Source organism: Xiphophorus couchianus, chromosome 12, assembly GCF_001444195.1.
Source record: "Xiphophorus couchianus chromosome 12, X_couchianus-1.0, whole genome shotgun sequence".
In the NCBI taxonomy this organism is placed as follows: Eukaryota; Metazoa; Chordata; class Actinopteri; order Cyprinodontiformes; family Poeciliidae; genus Xiphophorus; species Xiphophorus couchianus.
The window spans coordinates 16,733,008-16,760,700 of NC_040239.1; the positions used below are offsets into that span (position 1 = coordinate 16,733,008).

General features: G+C 39.5%; 3 protein-coding genes across 6 annotated transcripts in view; 1 reads left to right on the plus strand and 2 right to left on the minus strand.

Moving 5' to 3' along the window:
• Positions 1-10,530, minus strand: part of gas2l1 (growth arrest-specific 2 like 1) — a 28,352-nt gene extending 17,822 nt beyond the window's left edge. Inside the window, exon 1 of one of the 2 annotated variants that reach the window (XM_028033458.1) lies at positions 9,148-10,530. In XM_028033458.1, the coding sequence (XP_027889259.1) occupies positions 9,148-9,852 (705 nt within the window). In that variant the 5' untranslated portion in view covers positions 9,853-10,530. The remainder of the gene's footprint in view (positions 1-9,147) is intronic. The other variant, XM_028033457.1, reaches the window with a different exon arrangement.
• A 3,513-nt stretch (positions 10,531-14,043) lies between these two features.
• Positions 14,044-23,498, minus strand: ewsr1b (EWS RNA-binding protein 1b). 3 transcript variants are annotated; one of them, XM_028033383.1, is made up of 15 exons: positions 23,394-23,498; positions 22,894-22,930; positions 22,432-22,483; positions 22,128-22,275; positions 21,704-21,902; positions 21,313-21,572; positions 21,047-21,203; positions 16,920-16,957; positions 16,349-16,378; positions 16,037-16,152; positions 15,363-15,492; positions 15,151-15,261; positions 14,943-15,069; positions 14,512-14,868; positions 14,044-14,420 (listed from the first exon to the last, which is right to left on the minus strand). In XM_028033383.1, the coding sequence occupies exons 1-15, from the start codon at positions 23,407-23,409 to the stop codon at positions 14,384-14,386; spliced, it is 1,815 nt and encodes a 604-aa protein (XP_027889184.1). In that variant the 5' UTR covers positions 23,410-23,498; the 3' UTR covers positions 14,044-14,383. The 3 variants fall into 3 exon arrangements, with proteins under 3 accessions (XP_027889184.1, XP_027889185.1, XP_027889186.1); XM_028033384.1 differs by having other exon boundaries at positions 16,920-16,954; positions 23,394-23,497; XM_028033385.1 differs by having other exon boundaries at positions 21,313-21,566; positions 23,394-23,496.
• A 1,378-nt stretch (positions 23,499-24,876) lies between these two features.
• Positions 24,877-27,663, plus strand: rhbdd3 (rhomboid domain containing 3). Its single transcript, XM_028033943.1, has 5 exons — positions 24,877-25,423; positions 25,518-25,901; positions 26,590-26,716; positions 26,946-27,191; positions 27,303-27,663. Exons 1-5 carry the CDS (start codon positions 25,258-25,260, stop codon positions 27,469-27,471), a joined length of 1,092 nt encoding a protein of 363 aa, XP_027889744.1. The 5' UTR covers positions 24,877-25,257; the 3' UTR covers positions 27,472-27,663.
• The last annotated feature ends 30 nt before the right edge of the window (positions 27,664-27,693 follow it).

Genomic DNA, 27,693 nt, shown 5'->3' on the forward strand with positions numbered 1-27,693 from the left:
GAGGACAGGATCAGTAAATGCCTCTTGACTTAGTGTGCAAGGACAACAGGGCTGAGGTACACTGAAATAATCAAATGACATGCTAGAAGAAGATTGTGGGTTTGTGAGCTTTTAAACTCTAGATGTTTACAGCACCTTTCATGAAGTACATCAGGCTTTAGGGATATACTTTGCTTCTGGCAAGTAGCACCTTGTTATTTTCTTTAAATGGCATCCTTCTTTTATCCAATGCTAATTAAAGAGGGTCGACTCCAAGCACTAAGACTCTGCATCTCACCTGCAGCTACGTTCTCCGTTTCACCTGCTGCACTAAAGCCTCAGCTTACTGTTTCACTCTTTCATCCACTCTGCACATTTTTAAGTCCCTTTGCTGGTTGATTGGGTTAATATGAGGATAAAGTTCATGCATCATATTTTAGCGTCAGAAAAAAAATTAAAGTATTGAAAGTATGAAGCACAAATTGATCAAAATCAATTTTTCCTTTGCTTTCCAAAGCATGTTAATATTTTTAAAGGTAATTTTCTGAAACAAAAAAACATGGTCGAGCTCCATGAAGGTAAACAAGTCAGGATGACAAATGTCTCCTAAAAGCCTTAAAAAACAGTTTTGCTCTGTGTTTACATATTTAGTAAATACTACATCTAAAAAATGATTAAAATATTTACTGATGTTAGTCGAGGCACTTATGGAGCATTTATACATTATTTAGCTGGACATCCCTGAAAAAATCCTCACTATACATCTGGAAGAGTCTTTTTAATGTAAATAAAATGTGAGAAAAACTAACTGCAGACAGATCAACAGAGTGGTGAAACAGACAATACCTTTAGAAAGATGTTTTGGTAACTATGTTACTGTAATGTTGAAAACCTACAGGAGTAAAGCATGAGCTGATTATATATAGAAGTGTGTGACTTGGTGACAGTTGGAGGAACATGCTGATGCACGTATGTGAACATCTGAGTAATGATGGTCAGAACAGGAGCAAAAATGTTATCTTTGTGAATACTGGCATAATTTTGGTGTTACAGGTGACTGTTCACCATAGTGATGAATTACAGGAAGGTTTGGTTCAAAAAGAGCACCTTCAAATAGTTTTTAGGATCCCAAGCTACTGCCCTTAGACATTTCTCATGACTTTTCCTCACTGGAAACATTGCAATATAAATCTTCACGTTTTGAACCCAAATTCAAACTGCAGACATTCCTGTCACTGCTTTTTTCCTGGATGTACTTATACTCTGGGATGGTGGCTCAAACATATAATGTCATCACTTTCAGCTGTTTTCTCAGCTGCCTTGTGCTTGTTTTTTTTTTTTCCTTTTACGCCATTTTACATATTTTCTTGTTTCTGTCATGGAAATGAATGTAACTATCACGAACAACTGAACAGAAAACAGAGCTGTTAAAATAATTATATAGTATATACCATTTATTATTTTTGTTGTTGTTTTGCTTGGGCCTTTACTCTTTCCCTGTGACCCTTTCTATTATTCAGTTTCAGAGAATGACCAGTCCATTTTGGAAAAACTGCAACCGGTGAGTGAATGGAAAGATTGCTATAACAACACAAACACAAACACACACCCAGCTCACTGTTCCTTTTTTCACTGTGCAGTTTGTACTCACCTCAACTGAGGTCATGGATTTTTTCAAGGGAGGAGCACCACGACTCACACAGAGCCTCACATGAAGAACAGAGCAGGAAAATGAACTATAACATCTCTGAATGATAACCTAATCAATAGACACTCTGGCAGTTTAAGTGTTTATATTGTAGACTATTTGGTGTGAAGTGTGTGCAGCTTCCCATGTCTTCACTGTGTCAACAAGTCTGGAAATACTGAAACATAAATTCACACACACACACACACACACTGTCTGCAGAAGGAGATGGAATGGGAGGAGTGAGAAAAGGTCAGGCAGGAAATATGCGGAAGTGAGCAGGAACGTTGAGAAAAACTACAGGAGGAATTACAGACCCAGATGATCTGGAGGAGAGACATTTTCAGCAAGAGTTGCAGATGTTTGAGAGAGAAAAGCAAAGAGTGACTGAACATTAGATCACATGTCCCCACTACCCTTTTCTTAGAACCTCCTGTTTTTATCTTAAGATAAGCAATACGGACATGTTTTCCCTAAGAACAGAAAGAGAAATGAGTGTTGTTCTCTTAAAGCCGAGCCTCTGCATTTGTCCTCAGATTGTTTCAGGTATAATTAACATTCCTTTAAAAATGCCTCTGCTCAGATCACGTCATATCTGCCCAGCGTGAGTCAACAATCTCCTAATTTTGTTCCTTCCTGACTTGCAAACTTCTAAAGGCCCATTGATGACAGAGATAGGCAGACAGAACCCTTGGGAAGAGTACAGGAAACAGGACAGGAGGAGATAAAAAAGCTGTTTAGGTTTTACTATCCACTTCTTTATTGATTCAAGTATAGATTATACATTTAACACTACCAGATGGCCTTGAAAATAACATTATGACCAAGCAAAGCAGACTTTTGTATTCTACAAAGTGTGTCTGCACGTAGAGGGCTTTGCAAATGCATTCCTGACCCTTGAACTTCTGAACCTTTCGTCACATTACAAACCCAAGCTCCAGTGTATTATACTGGGATCTTATGTGATAGTCCATCTGAAGCTGCCCGCAGATGATGGGAGGATGGACTAATTAGAGGAAAATCCCACACTAAGGAAAAACTTTAGGAAATTTACTAGTAATACTGATCTGTCATGTACTACTTTGTGTTTTATTCTATGTCATAAAATCCCAATAAAATAAAAGTTTGTGGTTGTAATACAGCAGAATGTTACAAAAATTAACGGGGCATTAATGTGTTTGTGAAGCACCGTTTTACTGATACAGAGTTCTTGCCTGGACGTTCCTCACAGTTTGGGAAGCTCATTTTCAGTTTTGCCTCTCGTGACTCATCTTAGGACCAGGCAGTTTGCTAAGCGCATTCTTCAACATTAGGTGTGCTAGTCCACTCATTTTATTGGCTCATTTTATGGCCTTTCTACAGAGTACAAGTGCTGCTACACTCCAAACGATAAAGAACAAACATTACTTCAAGTTTCCTTCTTTTTGTAAGACAATGTATTAAAAACCACAGAACAGAGAATTTAAAGGGTTTTTATCAATGTAGGGCAAGACTCCTCTTTCAGTTTATCTCTCCATGGGCTGAAGCCTGGACATTTTCCAGAAGAGGGAAAAAACATAAGATAAGGAGAGAAAGGGGAGAGATTCAACCCGAAGAGGGCAATTCCCTGGCAGAACAAAAATGTTTTAAAGTTTTTGAACCACCATCCTACATATCTAACTTTACTTCCCCTCACAAACACACACCATAAACCAGAATTGCTCCAATCCTCTAGCTCATAAATGCAACACAGTCTGCGCACAAATTAACTTTGTAACCAGCATGGGGTGCAGGGAGGTGCAAAATGACAGCATGAATGACAATAATGTTTTCTAATTACGTTAAAGCTGTAGCCTGAGGGATGGACCTGAAGCACAGAGTTAGTGAGGTGTGTGTTACAGGCCCAACCAGCACAGAAGTGGCAGAAAAACAGATGGATGGATGCCTCTGGGTCACGTATGTCAGTTAAAACACCCACATGGGGAGGAGGAATAGATTGTACACATTGATAATGAGTTTAGAGGCTACGGTTATTTGTGCCTTTCTGTGTGATAATGATTAGTTTTGCCATTAAAGTGTAATGAAGGTGGACTAAATGGGAGAAGATCTAAGCCATTGAGTTTATTCGTGCATGCTTCACCTTTTATATTACACTGTGTTGGTCCATCACTTAAAAGCCCAATTAATACATTGAGGTTTTGTGGTTGAAAAAGTTCAAGTGGTATGGATACTTTTTTAAGGCTCTGTAAATATATTCATACTCTCGCTCACTAAGTAAAAAAATTGAAGCAACTCTTATCAAGGTTACAGCCAGCAGCTGCTTAGCTAAGCAAGTCACAACAAGAGCAAAGATTGGCCCAACAAAAGTTGATGATAACCATCATTTCAAGGGGTTACTTACAAACATACTATTCTTCTTTTATCCAAACAGAAACGTCATTATAAAATCTTATACCTGTTTCTTATCTTTTTTAACAACCATCATGTTATGGAGACCTGAGAGGTGCCTGTTAGATAACCAATTACTTTATCTAAAGAAGGCTTTCATGCAGCTTCATGATTTGTATAGGGCTCCAGATAGCATGGCTAAAATGTAATCATACTTGCTTGCAGCATACAAGGGATGATGCAGCGAGGGAAATTATTCTCTGTAAATTGATACTTGTCTTCTGACAACATGACAAACGGCCCATCAGGTGCAGAAGAGATAACAGAAACTGAAAGGCATCGAGTGCTATAAGTGCTTACCTCTGTTGCAATCAAACAACAACGTAATCAATCAGGTAAGGAAGTTAAATATCAGGTTATATCAGTATAACCCGTTTGCCAATATGTTTCGAAAGAGGCTCAGCAGCAATCTGCACTCATATTCATGGGAAACGTTAGGGGAATTCATGTTCAGCGTCTGTCTGAGATCAGACTGTTGCGGAAAACACCTACTGAATAATAGTTCATAATTGCTGAAAGAAGCCTGAACAGATAGACACTTGATTGAATGGAAATCATGCAAATGATCAGCTGATGGCATCAAACGCTCCAATAAAGACATAAAGTGGGTAATATGCAAAGTGAGGAGTCAGCAGTTTCCATCCACAGCCTGCTACACAAAGAGGAGGCAAAAGAGCGACGGCTGCAGCACTGAAAAACCTTTAAAACACTAAAGACATGAGCGTATGTGACACTGAAGGCTGCCATGCTCTCTCAGCAAAGCATCTGAGTGTGGTCCAACGCAAAGCAGGATGACCTACTTTCACTCTCTCCACTGTAGCCCTGCCTCCCAAAGTAGCATCCACTGCAGTCAGGTTTAACAGAGTGTACAGTGAAGCCACTGTAGGTGCACTGTCTGTTGTCTGCACCCCTTTCTTATTCTATAAATGCACGGCTTGAGCCCGAAGCGTAATACAGTAGGGTCAATAAGACAGATTCGTTCTCTTCTTTTAATCACGAGGAATCCTCACTGACAGATGGAGATGTCTGCTTTTGATTGCCTCCCCGCCAACTGCAGCTGCCTATTCCTTTCCTACCTTCAAGGACACCAACAAAACACACGGTCACACTCTGCGTTTTGGTGTCTCCGGGGTAGAGATGGGTGGGGGAAGGGAGCGACGGCTCAAGTATGAACTAAAGAAGGGCTGAACGTGAAGCCTGAGGTGGGAAAAGATATGAACCAGTTTACATGAGTGAGCAGGCAGAAGAAATTACGCTGGCTGAAGGAATTCAATCAAATATATTGCATCCTTATGCTCTATAAGCTCTATCACTTTATATGTATATATGGGCAAGCAGCAGCAGCAGATCAGAGGAAGAAGTACAGATGGTGAATGTTGACATGAGGGTGTGTAACAAGAAAAGTCAACAGCTAATCCTCATTGTATCCAGCAATTGGTGGATGTGACACATCCTGAGCTTACTGAGTCACCTGACGGTTGAATAGGTATTTTCAGAGTTCATCACCTATATTGCATTGTTTTATAAAACAAAAAAACTACTCTATAATTACTAAGACTCTAAGAGGAAGCTGAATTTTAAGCTCTCTATCAATAAACATTCTCAGTCTTCTTGAATAATCATATGGATTTCAATTATTTCCAAATCTTAAACAACAGGAATACTCTGTTGTTTATAAGAGTACAGTTAGACACACCAGCATTTGAAATGACGCAGCATGTAGAATAGTCTGAATAGCTAAAGAACATCCACCCATATTCTGCTTGTGTTTATTGTTGATGGGTTGCCAAGGAGGTGATGCCTTTCTTTAACGGTCAACTACACCTGGACAAATCACCAGTCTATCACTGGGCAGCAACTCAAACCTGAGAAGTGCAAAAGTAACTCATTAACTGATCTGTATTTGTAATCACACATTTATCTGAACTGTGGGAAAATACTGCAGCACCTGGGAAGAATCCACACTAGTACGCACCTGAACACTGCGAGCAAAAAGGGCATGGCCAGGATTTGAACCCAGGACCCTCTTGCTGCTGTGCCGCCACTGAGCTGCTGGGAGTCAGTGCAGTTAAAGTGGTCTTGGAGTGAAAAGCTTCACACATATTAACAGAATAGCTCACATTTTCTGCTTGAAATTTAAACCCGTGATTATTCATGATGTCCTGCACGTGATGTAAACAATGATTTAGCTGTTATGTCCTAACTAAGACATGAAAACCAGGCTGAGGGTTTGGAGCATGTCCATCTGCAGAAACATCTTTGATACATCAATCTAAAGTGAAAAGCGTGTAATAAAGTAGGACTGTAAATGATTAGCAAAGCTGTCATGTATTTTTTTTTTTTACATTTGGAATGGGTAAGTCATTTAGTTTACATTAATCTGCATTAATGAGACCATTATAGTGTATATGCTAAATAGTAAAATTTAACTGCAGGCAGAAGTGTGACAAATAGCAGCTGTAAAGATTAAATAAATATCTCAACTAAATACATAAAATACCCTTGATAATACTCAGCTACTTAAATCCACCAGCCTCATATCTAATAACAGTTCATTTTTTTCATTTGTTCTAAATGACTTATTTGAATCACTTCTCTCTGTTTTGTGCAGCTAAAATGCAGTTTTCAAAGAGGAAGAGGACTGGATTCTCAGACAGATGATAACTGAGATTAATGCTTTCATTATCAGTCAGAAGCTCTGAAGTTTGAGTGTTTCTCTTTCTCCAAGTCTGACACATGACACTGTGACCGCTCAGGGGCAGAGGGATGGTGGCTGAAAAGGAAAAGATGGGCATATGCATCAGTAGCGCTCCTCTAAACGTGCTGTCCCAAAATGCGTTGGCTTGTATAATCCTCAGTCATATGAGCGAGAGTGTGTGGACTCATATGCTAGACAAGTACAGAGCACATCCTCCTCCTATTTCTGTCCGCAGAGGTCACCAAAAAAAAAAAGCGCTCCACTCATGCTTGTGAGTGTGACGGGCACACTCACAAGCATGAGTGTGCCCATCCGCCGTCTCCTCTCCTTCTGCCCCATTGGCTCTCAGATCATTGATGTCAAAGACGGGCATTGTTCCTCTCATCAGCATGAAAATATTAACTCCACCACCATTCTTGCAGCCCTGCAAAAGCATGTGTTCTGCCTGGGTGTTTGCTCGCTCATTAGCTTTGCTCTGGTCTGCTGAGGACCAGCAACTTCTAATAAAGATCAACCAGCTCAATACGGATTAAAGACAAAAAAGGCTGGAGTAAAAAAACACTTAGTGGATGCTGCAGAATGCTAATTATCGTATCAGTGTTATGCTAATTATTCTTGGTAGCCAAGCTGACTGATAAGACACTTTGATTTTTAGAAGTCATTTGTGAGGAAGAGCAATTATTTGTGGGTGATGGGCTTTCTGACCACTTAGTTGAAAAGGATTTAAAAAATATGTGCACATTCACTCACACTACAGGAAATCTACAAACTTGAAAAAACACTTTCAGAAAAACACTTGCACACATTTCTTATGCATTACTCAGAGAAATCAGGATTCCCAACAGCTGCTAAAATACAGGACAAAACACACTGGATTATATTTACTTTGAGCTAAGGCTAAAAGGAGAGTTGTTGTGGGAAAGTGTGTTCTTATATCCTGGGGGAAAGCTTAAACATGTTTTTCCCCTTAAACATGTGAGCAGAGAAATCATCACAAGTCATAAGGCAGCTGACACGTTTAGTTTGCCTGTGGGCAAACATACAGGTGCATCTCATTAAGTTAGAGTATCATTGAGAAGCTGGTTTATTTTAGCTGTTTCATTTCTGGAGGAAAATATATTTCAGCTTCATTACACAGAATGATAAATTTCCACTGTTTACTTTGGTTTATTTTGATTATTATGATTTTTTTTTATAATAAAAGCACATTTAGCTTCTTAGAAAATTAGAATATTACGTAAACCTAAAACAAAAACATGTTCAAAACAAACATGTACAAGTACCCAACCAAGTACTGAGTTTACACTGTATACACTCAGTGCTTGGTTGGGCCTCCTTTTGCATGAAGTACTGCATTAATGAGGCGTGGCATGGAGCTCAGCCTGTGGTTCTGCTGAGGTGTTCAGAAAGCCCAGGTTGCTTTCATAGAAGCCTTCAGCTTGTCTCAATTGTTGGCTCAGGTGTTTCCTATTACCCTGCTGACAATAATCCAGATATTACCTGTGTGGTTCAGCTCAGGAAAGCATGAAGTTCCTTAAAATGTCTTGGTAAACGGCTGGGAACACATTAGCCTTGATAAAAATCATTGGACCAATTCAGCAGATGACATGACTCCCCAAAACATCGTCCACTGTGGAAACTTCACACTACACGCTTAAGATGCGTCTGGCTTCTGTGTCTCTTGTGGACCTTTTCCAAACTTCTGAAATGACTTCACCGTCCTCTCTGTTCCGTGGTTATACCTGCTGCTTGTGTAGCTTATTCTACCACACATTTCCCTCCACTCAATTTTCCAATATGCTTGGATACGCCACAACTCAGTGATAGAGCAGGCACACATTATTCAGTCCTCAACTCAGTTGGACCCAGTTCAATTCCTGGCCCTGGGTCATTTTCTGCACGTCTTCTCCTTCTCTCTCTGCCCTCTTTTCTGTCCATCTACTGTTGAATCAATGCCACATTTGCCACAAAATTCTCTAAAAACGCTTGGATACAGCAGCCAGCTTCTTTATCAACGACCTTTGGTGGTTTACCCTCTATATAGATAGCGTCAGTGGCTGTGCTCTGGAAAACTGTCAAGTCAGCAATCTTCCTTTGCTTGTGTAGGTCATGACATTTTTTTTTGTTGTTGTTTTAGAAATAGTTGGTTTTATTGGTCTTATGCATGGTAATGATTTTCTGACACATTGAATTTTGGCTGGAAGCCATAAATCATCAAGAATATGATATAACTGTGTAATTAATCTATAGGTTTAACTTTTCAGTGACGCTCCAACTTACTTGAATCCACCTTTAGTGAGTATAGTATCAGAAAATAACAATATTAAGAAACCTCATGTTTTCATCAACAACTCACCAGTTCATCCAGGTTTCGCATGTCACATAAAACTCTCTTCTGCGGCCAGACGTAAGGCTCCGGCTCCGGTTCCTCCTCATCCTCCACACTGTGACAGCTCTCCTTCCGACTGTAACACCTGCTCGGTGAGCTCATCTCTTCGGCCTGCTCAGCTCCCTCGGCCTGCAGGCTCTCCTGATCCCGGATCTCCTCTTCGATCTCCTCCTCCAGCTGGATCAGCATGGGCGCAAGCATGCCAAACTTGGACCCCCGCCGCGCCACCTCCAGGAGACACAGGATGAAATTCTTCTCGTTGCATCTCTCCACCAGGTCGTTGGTCTCAAACATGAGGACGTCCTTGATCCAGAGCTCCTGCCTGCACCAGGTGATGAAGTTGGAGACGTTATCCCTCGCCAGGAACGAGCCGGGGATCACGTTCCGTGACTGGAAGACCACATCCTTCGACGGCATCTTCATGGACTTCACAGCCTCCGGGTTCTCCAACTGGAATTCCTGCGCTGCGCGGTTCACGGTGTTGGCGTGCCGACACAGGGCGCAGCCCGTCTCCAGCGCATCCATGAAGGTGTCCGCAGTGACGTCCAGGTCGTAGAGGGTCTTCAGCCATTCAGCCAGGTCCTCCTTCATGGCATACAGGTATTCTTCACTGGATTTAAAGGGCCGGATGCTCTTAGAGGCGGCGGACTGAATGTTGCTCTGATCAGCCATATTGTCGAAATATGTATCAATAAAGTCTTACTTGATCATCCCCGACTGTCTCATTGCAGAACTGCACTCCGAAGCCTCAGCCACAAAACAAAGCGCAATGACCGTTTTGACGCACCCATGCCGATTTGCATGTGCGGTTCTGAACTGCAGCTAATTGAAGCCAGGCTTTGTGTTGTCAGGAGCATATCGGGATGCGGGGCTGCCGTGGCGCATGAATGCGTTTTCCGGATGTCTGCGAAACCCGCTTCCTCTACGGAGCGCATCGCAGGGTTCCGAGGAGTGGGAGCGGAAAAAATGGTTCAGTACTTGCCCGCCGACGCTCATCCGATCCCCGGTTAATCCACCCGACGGCCGGCGGTTCCTGTCGGCCACACACTTCCACGTGTCGCCATGTCTGTCGGAGGCCCACCAGCTCCTCGTCGGGAGAAATGACGACCACTGAGCAGCTCACAGTCCACAGCTCATTTCCCTGCAAATAGGCTCAGCCCATGTCGCACCTCCTCTTGCGCTGAATATGTTGACCTGCTGCAGCTTAAACCAGCAGAGCGACTCGGAGGCACATCCCATTATGAGGGATAAACGCTGGAAGAGGAAAACTTAACCCTGTGTTCACCGAGTCAGCGCTGAACAAAAAGTGGCTGGATTGGGTCAGGAAACCAGCAGCTGACCAAAAATAGGACAGAAATAATTGACTCATTTACAGTCATGCTCAAGACTGATTACAGGCCAGACAGTATGACTCAGGTTAATAAAAATAGCGAAACTATTTTTAATTTTTAAAGCAATAAAGAAAGAATGATTTTAGCAACTCTTCTGTATATTTTATGCAATATTTGTATAGAATATCAACAACAGAAGGGCACTTAAACATTTTTTTAGTTTTAAACTAAGTTGCCCACTAGGTAGCTTTCTTCGTTTTTCATATTCATGGAAAGGGCTCACTCAGCGGGTCTTATTCTGTTAAGTAAAGTTTTAATTTTGCTTTGTATGATGTCAATGACTCATCTTCAATTTTAAAATAAAACATTTAATTGAATACATGTTTATGAAATCTATCTTATCAAATCTAATTTTGTAGCAAAAGGGCAAAAAGTGATTCTTTGAATTGTTAAGTGCTGACCTCCATTATGGAGCAAATGCATGACACATAAAGTTGAGATTTCCATAGCAGAATTAGTTGATAAAATTGTCCAAAGCTTTGAACATTTCACTGAGCACAGTTCAGTTCAATCCCTCTTCCAAAAAGTGAAAGAATATGGGGCAACTGCTAAGCCACCAAGACATGACCAGCCACCAAAACTAACTGCAAGTAGAGTGTTAACCAAGAAGCCCAAAGCTCTGGAGGAGCTGCAAAGACTTGTAGCTCAGGTTGGAAAATATGTTAACATGAACACTGTAGTTGATTACAAATTTCCATCTTTTTTTAGATTTTTGTTGCTAAAAAAGAACAAGAAAATGCTTTGTTTCCACCTTACAATGATGTGCAACTTTATCGTTGTCAATGACATACCAACTTGATGTTTTTGGTTGTGCAAAGTACAAAAAGCTAAATAAATATTATTCGACTGAAAGGTCAGCTGTAAACTCAAACCTGTACATCGCTTCATAGCTGTACCAACAATTAAAAGATGGTTGAGTTAGAAGTAGAGTACCGACAACCTTTTAAAAATGACAAAGTTTGTTAACTTGTTACAAATTAACAATCTACTTTAAGATGCTTCAATATCTTCAAACTCTAGGATAGAAAAAGAGACTGGTGAGATATCTATTCCAATATTCAAGTTACTCAGACTGGTAACAAAGTACAAAATAAAATTTCCAGAGATAAGAGCACATATTCTGCCACGGGTATGATAAGATTTTTGTTATTCATTTACAGCAGAACAGGTCTGCTAGTAATGTAATTAGAGCAGTCTTCAGCACCTGACAGATTTGTTTAAGATTTAACTGTAACAATAATTCACAGCAAGGTAAACGTAAAGCCACACTGGTCTCAAATGATGAACTTCATGCTCTTCTAGTTTGATTTGTGAAAAACTCACATGTAAAATTCTACATTTTGAAGAACAGGCAACCACAAAAAAATGCTAACCATGGTCTCAGTGAGAAGGGAGTGTTTACCACCTGTTCAGCAAAATGAACACCTTTGAATATTTAATCAGATGAAAAGCTGCTTTAAACCTCTTTAAATAACCTCTTTAAATAAAACATTTTGCAATTTTAACTTAATGTATGCAGCCCAGATGTTTGAGGTCATATTTTTAGAGTCAGTGATTTTAGAAAAATAACACACAAAAAAAATCTTACCTGTGTGAACAGCCAGGTCAGTGGTTGGTTCTCCTGCTACAATCACATTGTGGTAGCATACAGCATGACTTGATGTCTTGTGTTAAAGACATAACCAGTGACAGCACACAGTGCTCTAAGAAATGAATGGTAGCCTTCAGTAGGAATACCATTCTATAAATACCAAAGTTTATTGGTATATATTTAAAAACTAAAATTTATTGAACTTGAAAGGAAAAATATGCAAGCAGAGAGAAATTTGGACAATGGAAATTCAAAATGTTTTTCAATATAAAAAAATTACATACTTTTTCAGGCTGCATTAAGAACCTTGTGTAACCGTTCTGTTAATGTAACGTCTAATGATTATGATGCACAGATTTGAACTAAAAATATAGGATATACTTTATTTAGCAGTAGTTATCAGAGTTGATGTATCATCTATTTTTAATGCTTAAAAACATTTCTTAGCAGCCAGCTTTGCTTCTTGTACAGAAAAATTAAATACTTGTCTTTTAGATGTCTGGCATGTGCAGCCACAGGTGAGGAACAATGCCATGAGAAATATCTAGTCATTAGTGGGTTAGGATTAACCGTAACTCATTCTTAAAATTTGATGGGAAAATTGTATTAAAATCTTGGCATAAGACGATTCCAGTAATGGGCCCAGCTCTAACCCAGAGTCAGTTGTGCTTTTACAGATCTCTTGGTCACAAACACTAAAATTCAAACTGAATAAGCTGTAGCCGATTCTCCTGCTTTCCCTGTTAATTTAAATGTGTCTAAAGCAAATTAGTTTACAGAAGGTCTGATTCACCAATTTCTTACATAAAATGTCTTTTTAAATAAAGCTTTTGAATGCACAGGTTAGCCAGAAGCACTGCTTTTTTACATAACGCTGAAAATGTCTTCGCAGTGTAGAGGAATACGTTTATTTCATTGCTTTAAAAGTTTTTCCAAAATCTGGTTTCAAAATGTTCCAACTGCAGTTTTAATGGAAAACTACTATTTAAAATTCTGGCCGGCTCTTGACTGGACAGGCTTTTGTGAACTCTTCCACCGTGCCTGCTAAAATATAAAGCACAGTCAACGCAAGGAAGGGTGGTTTGTTTTCATTTAAAAAGAGTGACGTCTGTTTAAGAGACGGAAACCAATAAGGGGGAGAGTAGCACAGAGAAAGAGAGAAAAGGTGGGAGGGGGCGGATGAGATCATTTTCTGGGCCTGGATGAATCAGCTCTTCTGTCAAAGAAAAAGTACACAGCAGAGAGAAGTGGAAGCAAATGGGAACAATTTGAAGACGTCAGCTGAGGTGGAGCTTCCTGTTCAATAGTACTTATCTGAAAGACAACTAGTAAAAGGTTGTGTCAATAAAAAAGGGGAAGGAAAGAAAGCATAACATTTAACTAAACTGAATTCTTAGGAAATGTTCTCTCAAGACTATGAATGCTTTGTAAACAGACTTAAAACTTGTGACCTGAAGATAAAAAGGAACTTCTCTTTTTCCAAGTAGAAAGGCCAATTGTATTCATATATTTATGGAATACAGGTATATGCAACAACCACATTTCCAGTAGTGTTCAACATCTTCTTGCAGTCAATGCTGCAAGAAGTTTTGTTCAATTTTGCACCACCTACTGACAAGAAAAGGGATAGAGAAGCTCCATCTGAACCCACAGCAAACCAGGTATGAAGTTTTCTATAATCAGTAGGTGATGCTTTTTATAACTGAGCACATAGATTTCCAATAAGCAACTTGATACTTGAATTATTTGATAAGTGCTGAAACAGCTACCTTACAATTTAACCTGACCACCATGGGGATCCTTATTTTCAGTTTGACCATAAAAGGAATCGTCTATTTCAGCTTTCATTTAGTAAAACTGAGGATGTCTATAATAAAAAGGTGAAATTCGTAAAGTTTTATTTCCCAAGTTTATCATCATCATCATCATACATCTGTAAGTTTATGGGAAAACGGGGGCCGTTACATCAACCAATGAAAAATATTGGATTTACAATACAATGTCAAACCTAATGATATTTAAAAACAAACTGAAACATGCACAATACAGAATGCAGCGTAAACATGGTAACTAAAAAAAGAAAATAAAAAAGGTAACTAGAGTGGGAAAAACTGCACAGGTTGAATGGACGCAGTTCTATAACCATCAAAATATGGAATCATAAATTAAAACTTCTTTAAAAAATCAAATTCCACAACAGGAATAATCAAGAAGTTCTCCTTCAATAAGGTCGGTCTCTGCGCTCCTGGCGGTGGTCCCTAAAACAGAAAAAAAAGGCAATAAAACCCCTTTACTGGATATTCTTTTAACATCAACAAAACAATCTCAAGCCTAAATTGAACACCTTACCTCATATCCATCTTGCCCCCAGGTGGTCCCATTCCTCTTCCCCCTCTGCCGCCCATTCGGTCCATGGGCGGTCCTCCACGCCCGGCTCCGCGGAACCCTCCCCTGTCCATTCCTCCACGTCCTCTGAATCCACCGCGGTCCCCTCCCCAACCTCCACGAAAACCACCAGGTCCACCTGGGCCTCCGACTCCTGCTGGTCCACCGCGATCCATACCTCTGCCCCCACGCATTCCAGGTCCGCCTCGGCCTCTCTCACCACCTGGGGGGAAAGGAGGACCACCACCTAAGCCCTCGGGTTTGGGGGCTTTGCACTGGTTACACTCCATCCTCCAAGCAAAGTTTTGGTTACTACAACCCCTGTGAAAAAAATACAATGTACAGTTACAAAACACAATTATAAACACACACGTGCCTGAGGTGGCGGTACATACGGATTAGGACATTCCCAGTCGCCGGCTCTTTGCTGCATGTTGCCTCCTGTTGGTCCACCTCTGCCCATTCCACGTGGACCGCCTCTTGGGCCAAAGCCTCCACGGTCCCCTCCTCGTCCCATCATACCTGAAATTCCAACATTTCAGGCATCGCACCATCAGATCCAACACATGCTACAGACGTTAGTGACAAACTGTAATAGTTTACCTCCACGGCCCATCATGCCATCACGCATAGGCATGCCGCCTCTCATTCCACCCATCATGGGCTTTCGGCGCGCCATGGACACCTTAAGTCTTCGTCCTTGAAACTCTTTCCCTGTAATTAAGATAAAACTTTGTCATCTCAGACACTGGGTACACTTTACAAAGTGCTTCTGATTTTTCTTATTAATTTGACATTTAATCTATAAATCATACCATCAAAATGCTCCACAGCTGCTTTGGCACAGACGGGCTCCTCATAGGACAGAGTGGCATCACCTTTAGGCTTTCCTGAGTCTTTGTCTGTGTAGATGTTGATAGCAGGCTGACCCAGTCTGCGATTCATCTTTAAAACAAAGCGCGCACAGTTTAGTTTCAGTAACAGTTGTGGTTAAATATAAACCATCTTTATTAATCTCTTAAAAATTGACCTTAAATTTTTCTTTTAAGTTGCCCGTTGAAATGTACTACAAAGACTTGTGGTGACATGAAACTGGAATTTTCTAGGATCAATCTGTTGAGAATATCTGCATTTCCACAAGTAATACCCCTCAAGAAAATCATACATCTCCCCTTCCAGATCATCTTTACATCATGTAATCTACACATTAGCCTCACAATCAACTGAGAGGGGGAAACAGGAAATCTGGAGGCTAAAGAAAATGTGCTAATCACAGTGTGCGCGAGTATGGAGTTTTCCCCAAGAGAAAACATGTTTTAAAAACATGAATGTTGTGAGTTTTAGGCTCGTCTCCTTTGGATTTCTAACCCCAGGAGCATGATCTGAAAGTGTACAAAGCCAACGATCGACTTGATTTGTAAAGACAAAGTAAACTGTAATGGTCGAGTGAAGAACTAGGAGGTAAACCAGGGCTAAAAGCTATCATTACCCTTATTGGCCCAACGTGCTTGAAGAATTCAGCCATTTCCTCTATGTTGGCCTTCTCAGTCAACCCAGTGATGTAAATGGTGCTGTTCTCAGAGTCATCTTGCTCTTCTGGACGTCCTACAGGTACAAAGTAAATCACAATAGTTTCCATTTCCAATAAAAAGATTTTTAAATAGGAAGACAATAAACAAGACCTTTTTTGTAAATTCCTGACAAAACCACATATGCCTTTGTTCAGTGTCAAAAGTACTATATATATATATATACATACATACACATACTATCAGATTCTTAGGTTGAAGATTCTACTTACCCATTTCGCGTTCATCGCCGCCCATGGGTCCTGTAGTCCATTGAGTAAAAAGTAAACAAAGGGAAAAAAAGTCAGTGCATGCAACTAAAATCCAGTAGACAACACCTGATAACTACAGCTCATAAACCACACTCTTATGCATGACTTGTATTGGGAAGTTGAAAAATATGGTACCTTTTGGTACAAAATGTCCACAATTGATAAACTCAATTGAAAAATTGAACACCTCAGAACCCTTGGTATGTATATATAACTCTTTGGGAAAAGCCTTTAAGACCAGAGTGAAATCTTTAAAAAAAATAAAAGATTCAGCTCAGATTTGCCAGAGCAGCCGCAAACACTTTTCTTATTAACCGATCTAAAAGGTAGTCAAACCATAACCAGTGACTGAATTATATAAAGTACCCCAGAGCAAATGGTCTCAGGCATATAAAAAAAATTCCAATATTTTGATGTGTTTTTGTAGGAAAGAAAATAGCATACCACAATTTATATCAATGTTGAAAGCATATTTACCCAAAAAGTGTTACAGTTTAGAAAGGGCTAACCAGTGTAATACTCAGTAACTTACCACCAGGCTTACTGAAGCCACCTCTGTCTCCAGCGCTGCTATGGGGGAATAAATGGAGATATGAAGGCGTTTCCCTTTTACAGCCACTTCCATGGCTCGAGCAAAGTGGCTTGATCGGGGGAGTAATAAAAACATTCTATCTATCCCAACAGCAACTTCAATTAACTCCCAGAAATCTAACTATAAATGTACAGTTCATTGACAAAAATTATACTAACTATGTGCCATTCCTTAGCTTGGTACAACATCCAATGACAGTTTGAAACAGTGGATACAATAATCCAAAAATAAAAAAAGAAAGGAACATGTTTATGTTGGCTTTTAAAATGTGATAAATCCTAAAACAAATGTACACAGGTAGAATTATTTCAGATGCATTGATGGAACAATATAAAGTACCATCACCTCAACATTAGGTTACAATTTAATTACTTTTACATTTAAAATATTATAAAATAAAAATACAATGCATCTGAAATTTCACAGGAGTCATTGTCATTACATTCACCATAATAAAGACAATTACATGTTTTTAACACCAAAACAAATACAAAGTCTACCAAAGATATGATAAATTTAAATAAAACAGGTGGCTTTATTGACTTTATATACCCATCATGCTTAGAAAAACAAGACAAAAATAAAAACACCATCCTCAGTTCTTGATAAAAGGGAGACTTCGAATCTTTGTTTAAGCTCCTTCCTGTTGCTTAAGCTGGAGAGTCTGTACTGAGTACAGATACTTTTTAGAGAAAAGATGGTTTTAAATGGCTCTCACTGTTACCTGTACGGTATAAATGTGACAAAGCATGTTAAAAAGGCGCTGAAAAGAAATAACATTTGTATTCCAAACATGTCAAAACACAGTAACCCCACCCCTCACCCCAGAGCACAAACACCTGTGCAAAGCTAAACTGTGATGAAGCCCTACATTAACTCTAAACCCTATTAAAAATGTAAACTATTTTATAGAACTTATAAAAAATTTAAATGCACCTGTGTTTCTGTATATTGTTGTTAACAAAAACCTCCGCTCTCCCGAATAGTTTTAGCACCTTACTAATCCAAACCTGAACAGCTTAATCCAACCATTCAGTTTTTTTATTATTGAAAATCCATCTAAAGAGAACAAAGTTTATTGAACCAAAACAACCAATATTTTTTAACAGACTTCTTTTCTCAAAGTTGAGACTTGTAGTTAAAGGTCCAACCAAACCAGCAGGGATGCCTGCCATGACCTTAGTGCTTGTAAAGTTCCACCTAAATCTACCAAACTGTGTAAAATTTGTTTTTAATAGGTAAAACATTTTCATAAGTATGTAAAACAAAGACTGCCTGATATCAGGAAAACATGGTTTTGTGATGATTTGATTGGATTGTGATTATATGAATTAACCCATATTTTCCATACTTTTGATTTTCATCACAATGTCCAACATTCTATGTGGACATTGCAACTTAAGGGGGGGAAACAATATTGAAGTATTTCTGACAGGCCAAAGCTTTTGACATGTGAAACTTGCATCCTTGTCACATTCCTATCACATATTGCACCCAAGAAGTCATCTGTGGAACACTGAAACTTCAATGAAAATCGGGTTTTAAATTTTTTTTGCCATTCTGTCAGAAAACCTTTTATAGATTATTATGTCCTGAGTCCATATTGACGAAAACACCAACTTTTAGTGAACATAAAAACTGCACCAATATCCGCTTTACCAGTGTAAACACAAACTATTTTGAAAACGCCAGTGTTGGGGTCTCCCACCACTCCATAGTATTCGATACCAAGCACAATATACCCTTGAGCCAAATACTGACAACATCGACACCATTTTTAAAAAAAAAATTAAATAGAGACTTTGAACCCCGATCAGGACCAAACAATAAAATTACTGTAATGGTTGAAACCTAGAAACCAATGTAGGTGTTGCAATTAAAAATAGAAAAAGAAACAATATACTAAATGCTCCATTTCTGAAATTTGGATTTAAGGTTTATGCCACAATTTAAGTCTGACTGGATTTTTTTAGGTTTTTAATCTCAATTATCTCAAACCAAGAGGTAGTCGAAGGAGAAATGCCTAGTGTCTGACCTGTTAATACAGAAAATGTGCTGTCCATTAGTGCCCCCCTTCATAAAACATTTGTCAAGCCTCTGTGTTCCTTTCTGTACCTGCTCAGTTTAGGGTCTACTGTGATAAATCATGACATCTCCTTCCACTCCTTTGCAGATTGTCAGATTTACTATGAAGCCAAATACAGATAAACCCTACAAAGAGGTTATTTGAATTTAAAATTATTTGAATCCAACCAAGATTTTTTATTAGGATTTTTTATTAAAAATTGAAATTCAAAAATCACTCAAAACCTTCACAATAAATCTTAGTTGACAAAATAAAAACCTTGATTGCTGACCAGATCTGGGAAATTTGTCTCCTCTGGTGACCTCCAAGTCTTTGAGGTTGAAGGTCTTTTTTCTGTCACCCTTATTGTCTTCCACAGAATATTGGATTTAAACTGAGACTTTGTTCAAAATATTAATCACTCCCAGTCAGAAAAAAGAAACATATTGATAAATTGAATAAATACTTTTAACAACCCTGCCAGAGGTGTAAATATTTTTGATCTCAAGTCCTGTTCCAGCCAGCTTCAACCTGGACGTCTCAGAACTGGTAACAGCTCTACTCCATCTAGCCATAAATATACATTACACACCGATCTTGCCAACTTTGGTTCTCTGGCTCCACACCTCAAACAGTACATTACCAATCTGGGGGTTATCAAATTGAAGCAACACATTAGGTATGTTTTGCAGAAAAGCATCTTTCCGTCAAGGCAGATAGCAAGACTTAACCCAAGTTCTCTAAAGTCAACACCATGAGAAAACACCTGCTCTCGTCACCATTCATTTGTGGGCCATGAGATAAGTTGTTCTGGTCCAAAATATAGGCTAAAGCTCAGTGGAGTCTTTTTTATTATTATCATGGTTCCCAATATTTGAAACATGTCTTTAGATATTACAGGCATCTTCACTTGTTTTAACAGTTTCCCAGTGGTTTTAGGGACAGTGCAAGTTGGCATTATCCTCGATTATTGTTTTTCCTTTTACCTCTGCAGTCCATTTATACCTGCCATCTGTTTTTAATTGTAGTTTGACTGTTTTATTTGTTACAATCTATAATTTTACAGAACCTCAAGTTCTACATGTGCTTTATCTATAAGCAATTTAAACTTATTTAAGTTTAACCTACTGTTTTTGATAATACTTGAAAACATTTAAGCGTTAGCCCCCGAAAAAATATTAATGAGCTTGTAAAGACAAAAAAATCTCAAAGGCATTACAATGTACCAAGCGGGTATGAATGACCACAAATGTGCATTTAAGAAGGAACCAAACATACTGCACATAAACGGGACGCTTGACTTAAAATATTTTATGCCAAAGTCCTTAAAAACATGACCTGAAGTTTAAGCAGAAAAACAATGGCTTAACTCATTTTGTGTTTAAAACTTTTCTAATAAACCCTAACGTAAACATCTTAGAAAAAAGAAGAAACACTGCCTGTAAAAACCATCAACTCTCCAACTTCCCATCTATCCAAAAAAATAGTTCTGACTCAGTCAATTCATGTCTTTAGAAATTAGCTAATTAACCTAAAGTTTAAGCACAGGTTGCTCTTTCAAGTTATTGTGGGAAAAAGGGACATCCAACTTACCTTCAGCCAAAAAGGTCAGAGCTGAGAGAAACTGGAATAAAATGGCAATAAAGCCATTTCAACTGCATACCAATGGCTTTGTGCCTCCACCATCACCTCTTCAGAAGGCAAATAATTTTTGCATATTATTTTAGACCTGTTCTTCAACTCAATGCCTCAAAAGCCACCACCCTGCAACTTTTAGGTGAATTGAAGGAATCAAATTCCTGAATTATATTCTCAGCAACTCATAGGTCTGGTTGGATTATGGAGCTAAAAGTAGCAGGGCAGTTGCTCAAATAATAAAATAGGAGATCTCTGGAGAATAATGCAGTTGTTTCCCCACAGAATGTCTCAGCTCTGCCCAACATGGCAACAGCACCTATGATCAAAATAAAAATGAGATTACGCGATAAGGAAACACACTTACCCCATTCCACGACCCATTCCTCGCCCACGATGCATCATTCCACCTCGTTCAAAGCCATCCCTTCCCGGGCCCCTGCTGTCTCCTCCTCCAGGGTACCTTCCAGGTTCAGACCCTGGATAGCCAGAACCTCCACCTTGGCCATCCTGTCTGTAGTTGTCTATAAATATGCAACACAGCTTTATTAGTACAAATAGCCCACATATATTTACAGCCATATTAAAGTGCTCCATTCACAATCCATCTTAGCGACAAAAAGCCAAACTTACTGTAAGGGCCAGACTGGTTATAACTGGGTGGTCCACTTTGTTGGTTGTATTGATTGGCTGCTGGTTGCCCGTAGGAACCAGCACCCTGAGGAGGGTAAGCAGGAGGAGCTTGTTGCTGCGGTGGGGTCTGCTGTTGGTAGCCCTGCTGTTGGCTGTATCCAGCCTGCTGACCCTGGTACCCAGGCTGTTGCTGTCCATAAGATGTTGGTTGGGAGTAGGAGCTTTGGTTGTAACTAGCCGGTTGGCTGTTAGCACTGCAACTACAAAAAGTCAGTAAACAAAGAACTACAAAAAAAAAACAAAAAAAACTGAAACTTTCATTTAAAATGATAACCCTGTTTTCATGTTAAAATGAAAACAGGTAAAGGTAAAAGATACATAAAACTTTTACCTCTGTGGTGCAGAAGGTGCAGCCTGTTGACCATACCCAGGGTAGGCAGATTGGGCAGTGTACCCTGGCTGAGACCCATAAGACTGGGAGGCAGCTGGAGCAGCTGCAGTAGCAGGAGTCCCATCATAACCACTGGCTCCATAACCCTGGGCTGACTGTGAATAGCCATGAGCAGTAGACTGGGTAGGAGGATAACCAGCTGCAAGAAAGGAAGTGCTATTATAATACTTGCCCTAGAATGATAATAATAGTTAAATATGCAGCCCTGGTAAGTTGTCTTTTTATTCTTTTCGTTTCCAGTATCATTACCTGCAAATTATCTATTGAATGATGCAATAAACATTTTTAGGCACCCTTTTCTACATTATTTTAAAGCTAGACCCTAACAGACTACAATGAAAAATATATGTTACAAAACACTGACTTGCTGGTTGCTGGCCATATGATGACCCATATTGTTGTTGCTGTTGAGGATATCCTCCAGCTGCTGGGGTTGTCTGGGTATAACTGCTATCAGCAGCAGCTGCGGCAGGCTGAGTGTATGATCCATAATTCTGCTGGCCATAGCCTTGCTAAAAACAAAACGAACAAACAAATCAAAAGAATCAAAACTTCATGGGGAAGTTGTTGTTTATTTTTTTAAATAATGACACAATCCATTAATCATCACCATATGGCAAGCTCAATCTACAATAGACAACTATTCTATTTATATTTTTTAACCTTACCTGTGCTGACTGGCCATAATTCTGTGATGGCTGCGCAGCATAGGAGGCATACCTGTGAGGAAACAAACAAAAAAATATATATTATCCAAGTTAGAAACCATACAAAGTAATCTAAACAAGATTTCTCCAAATGCAAGCAGCACACGAATGCTTCCTCTACTAGCACATTTGCATACCCATGATTAAAAAAAGTATTGCATAGGTTCATTTATTTGAAATAATGAAATTAGTATTCTGAAGTTGCACTACATTCAAACAGAGTAATAATAAATTACAACAAACGCATAGGCACAAAAATATGTACAAGCAAGAAAAAAAAAAGGCTTCGATTAGTAAATACACATGTTTTTTCAGTCTGGAGTACCATTCCTCAGTCCCAATTGCCATTATTTATTTTGAACTAAAGTCATACAAACACAATCAAAATTTAGTGTAAATATTGGATTAACTTAAATATCTTACCCCTGCTGAGCACCACTCTGGTTGTAGGAGCTGTAATCTGTGAGCAGAAAAGAGATTATTATTAACAACCGTTTGACTTTCTAATAAAACAGTTTGCGCGCGCGAGCCACACAGTCCCGTTGTTAGGCCTACGCTGAAAAACTAACGAGCAAGCAAATGAAACCCCACACGACGGCTCCAGCTACCAAATGCAGACTGGGTGCACTATCAAAACGTTTTAGAATACCAGCTCTTAAAAAATAATAGCTACGTTTAAACGCCGTTGTATTAAATAAAAGGCCGACTCGTTAACTACAATAGCTCGAGGAGCTAAAACTAGGCCATGCACGCTGCGTAGGCAACGGTCATTGTAAAACAACACTCAATTAAAATCTATGTAAACGCGTTAGTCTCACCAAAACACGTTCTCATACGATAACTTGATCTACAGAACTACTTCACTTAACAATTGGAAAATGAATGTAAAAGATGTTGCGATTTTATTTTTTTTTTTAACTCACCGGGAGCAGACGCCATTTTAGTAAGTCTGTGCAAACCGACGAGATGCTGCTAAATGCAAGAAGAGGTTCCACACCGCGCTAAAGAACCACGAAGTCTCGCGATATTATTGTCCTGCAGTGACGACAAAGGCAACGGGTAGGGAAAATCATTTTTGTGAATGTAGCCTTTAGTCATGAAAAAAGTACGCTTTGGAATCGAGTCGTTTATTTATTTATTTATATATATGTGATACTGATACTTTTGGCCACAATGCTGAAAATGTTTATTACCAATGTTTTACTCTGCATGTATTGTTGTTTATTCAAATCACTCAAACGAGAAACTTGTCCTGCTTGAGTAATACAATCCTTGAACCTTTTCCATCAAACTAGATCCAGTGTTTAACTAGTTCTAGAGTTTGGTAATAATCAACCCCTTGTATCCTCTCTGGTCCCATAGTTTGAAGAACCAGTGCTAACCCAGCATAGGTTCACTGCTGGGCCAGAAAAAAAGAGGACGACCAATTTGAACATACAGATAAATCTACTACAGAAATCAAGGGTTTTCAAACTCCTCAAAGGTTGCTGTCCTGCAATTTTCAGATGTGTCCCTTGTCCAACACTCCAGAATCAAATCAGTTGATGTTGACATTAAAATTCATACCTATGTCTTTGTTATGATTTAGTTTCAATGAAAACAATTTTCTCTGTTGCAGAATTCAATTAAGAATCTGCAGCAAGACTTGAAGTCTTTTTAGATTACTGTTGGGAAAAAGGAAACCATGCATCTTTTTCCAACCACTGTTGTACACCACTTTGTGGCTGTCGATAGAGAATGTCAAATAATGATGTCGAAGTGTGTAGTTGTAGCAGAACAAAATCTGAAGAGCTTCAATTGGTGAAATACATTTTCAAAACACTGCACCTAACAATGATGCAGATTGTCAGAAAACACTAACAAGTTAATGCAACATACCACTCAAAAACTAATCCTCAAGTTATATTTTAAATTTACAATGTTGTGTAGCAAACAACTCAAATAAGAAAATCTGATACAAAAAATTTCACTACTTTCATTAATTATTGGCAGCGGTGGGAAGAGTAGCACTCCCTCAATAAATATTTACTCATGAAAAGAAGAAAAAGTATCAAGAAATTACTCAAGCACAAGTAAAAAAGTGTCTGCTGAAAAGAATACACACAGGTACTGAGAATCTGATCAGAAGACAGATGACAATACAATGTTGGCTGCTAATTCTGATATTTTCAAGACTGAGGTGAAAAAATACTTACAAATAAATATCTTCATTCCAAAATGCAAAAATTCTGCCAGAAAAGAATTTTCCAAAGAATATTTTTCCAACATAAAACTTACAACATGTATACATGTTAGAAAAATGCGAAGAACTTCCAGTGATAATATTTGCTACTATCCACCTCTAATTGTAAGTACAGGAAGCACGCATCCAGGATGACCTGTAGGTGGCGGTAAAACGTTGTAAATTATAAACATAAAGAAGAAGAAGAATGTTTGCGGAAGTTTGCATCCTTTCGAATTCCTTACACCTCGAAGCTAAAATCGATTTTACTTGCGTTACTTTTATTATATAAAGTGGCGTAATAAATGTAAACTATAGTTAATTATCTACCATTCTGTTGAGTCAAAAACCACAACAAATCCTAGTAATCGCTATCAGTTTTATTTAGCAGTGAATTACCTGTATAGGCTTTAGCTCTCAGTCTTCTATTGTAGCACGAAAAATAATATGGTTATGCATATTTAAAATTTCATCGGATATAATTATCCTATGATGAACCTCATCAAATATTTGTTTGCCTGGTTTAATGTCGTGAAAGCCAGTGGAGAAGGTGCATCTGATGTGAAATGATGCTGAGCCGTGTCCTGTCAGTGAGGTCCTTGTTTGGGTCGGAACGTCCTGGATTCTGCCTGGTAACTTTTGCTCTGATAGCATTTATGCTGCTTATGTATGCTGGGGGCATCCAGGCAAGTCTGAGCGTGGGCCCAGGAGGATACTTCCCAAGGTTCATAGGTAACCCTGCTGTTACATCTAATGAACATCTTCAAAACACCACTTCAGATTTACGCAAAGCAAGCTTGTGGATTATTTTTTGTTTCCTCCTCAGATGTGTTTCTGTATGCTCTCAGTCATGATGACTCGCCCTCGTTGCTGATCAGCGTGGTCCTGCTGCTGCTGCTGGGATCATGTCAGGAGCGTCGCTGGGGGTCAGTGGCCTTCCTGCTCCTGTCCATCCTCACAATCACCATGCTGGCATTCATTTACACCCTGGTGCTGTTTGTGGTTGGAGGGGACGCGAGTCGGATCTGTGGCTTCTCTGCCATCCAACTCGCTCTATTTACGGCTCAGTGTCGACAGGCCACACAGAGGAGGCTGCTGAGGTGTTTGCCAGTCTGGTTCCTGCCGTGGCTTTTTCTGATCAGTGGTTTGCTGCTTCTACCGGGAACACCAGCGCTGCTTCACCTCTGTGCAATATGCATCGGACACAACTGTATCCTTTCCTGTGTATGTAATCTGCAGATGCTTGTCAGGACTGGTACATCCTATAAACCGGAAGTTTTAGTTTGTATGTTTTTTTAAATTTTCTGTCTCATGTGATTTCTTTGTGATTTAGATATATTCCTTTGTGTCACTTGTTTCTTGTTGAGGCCATTCTTTATTTTGGGCAGTCAACGTATCTTTGTGGAGTTTTAGGTCTCAGTGTTTTTTACATCTGTATGCTTGGCTTTTCTGTGTCTTTTAATATGTTTTTTATTTTTTATTTTTTACCCCTCCAGGGGGTCTTTTGTGGGCTCTAGTGTCCCTTATATGATAGTGGGCTGACAGGAAACGGGGAAGAAGAGGGGGGAAGACATGCGGCAAATATCGTCGGGTCCGGGAGTCGAACCCGCGACGGCCACGTCGAGGACTCAAGGCCTCCAAATACGGGTCGCGCTAACCGCTACACCACCACAGCACGCCCGGCTTTTCTGTGTCTTTATCTTTGGATGTTGTGTACTTCTTTGGGGATGCAGATTGTGTTTTTAAGATAAGGTCCAGGCCCTGGACCCATGACACTCTATGTATAATAGTTTTGTGGTTTATTTAGGCTGAATGTTCCCTCCACTAAATCTGTAATGAAATCTTTGAAACTTTGGTGACTGTCAAGTTATCCCCTATCTCCTTAATTTAACATGCAGATCATCAGCCTTTCATTGGGACGCTACAGGAACTGGAGGAGACCAATATTTTTTCTTTCATTCCTAATTGGATGTATGTTCCTACTTCGGCCAGGGTCAGATTGCCAACATTTACCACCTCACATAGGTATTACAAGTCAATTACATTAAACGTCTGACTATCCCTTTTAAATATATTCTTGATCATTTTCATATTTTGTTGCAGCACATCCACACAAAATGTTGAAAACTGTATTATTTTCCTGCTGCTTTAACACTACTCAGTACTTTGTGTAAAGTAATGGTCATAATGTGAGTAAATGTAAAAATATAATAATTTACCCAAAAGCAAATTTCACAATTTGTCAATTGCTTAGATCGCTTCCCCAGTTCATGGCTGTGGATCACGCAGCTCCTCCACCAGTGAGGGACCCCACAGCTTACAACCTCCACCCTTGGATGGAGCCTCCATCACCTGCCTGGGTGATGGAGGTGCAGGCTGCTGCTGTGTCTGAGGCAGAAGTGCTGGAGGAGCAGATGCTCCGAGCCGGGATAATGGCCTCCTTACAGGACACTCCTGACACAAAAGTAGAGGTCCCAAAGTCATCAGTTTCATCTCTGCGGTTAGTAGAGTTTATGGCGTGTATTTTATAAATAATTGGTTTTTCACTTAATACGTTTTTAATCCTAAAGTCTGTATTTACATGCAGATGTCTGTTTTTGTTTCCTGCCAGGCTTCAGCAGCTGGAGAAGATGGGCTTCCCCACAGAGAAAGCTGTGGTGGCATTAGCAGCAACCAAGCAGCTAGATGGCGCCATCTCGCTACTTATTGAAGACAGCATCGGAGAACAAGCTGTGGTGGTAACTAAGGGAAAGAGCCATCCACCACAGCAGAGCCCCTAAACAAGTTGACACTACTGGTTACGTTTGCACTTTTGAATCAAACTGGACACACATCGTGCTTGGGTTTTGCTGAGCTTCTGTATTTTCCCTGTGGGCTACATGAAGAACCTTTAATATCTAAACTATCTGGAAAATGTGGACAAAAAGCCGAAATGTTCCCAAATAAAAGTTTTTTTTATTTCCAAATCTGCACATCAGAGACAGTGGCTGTTAGTTTATTTT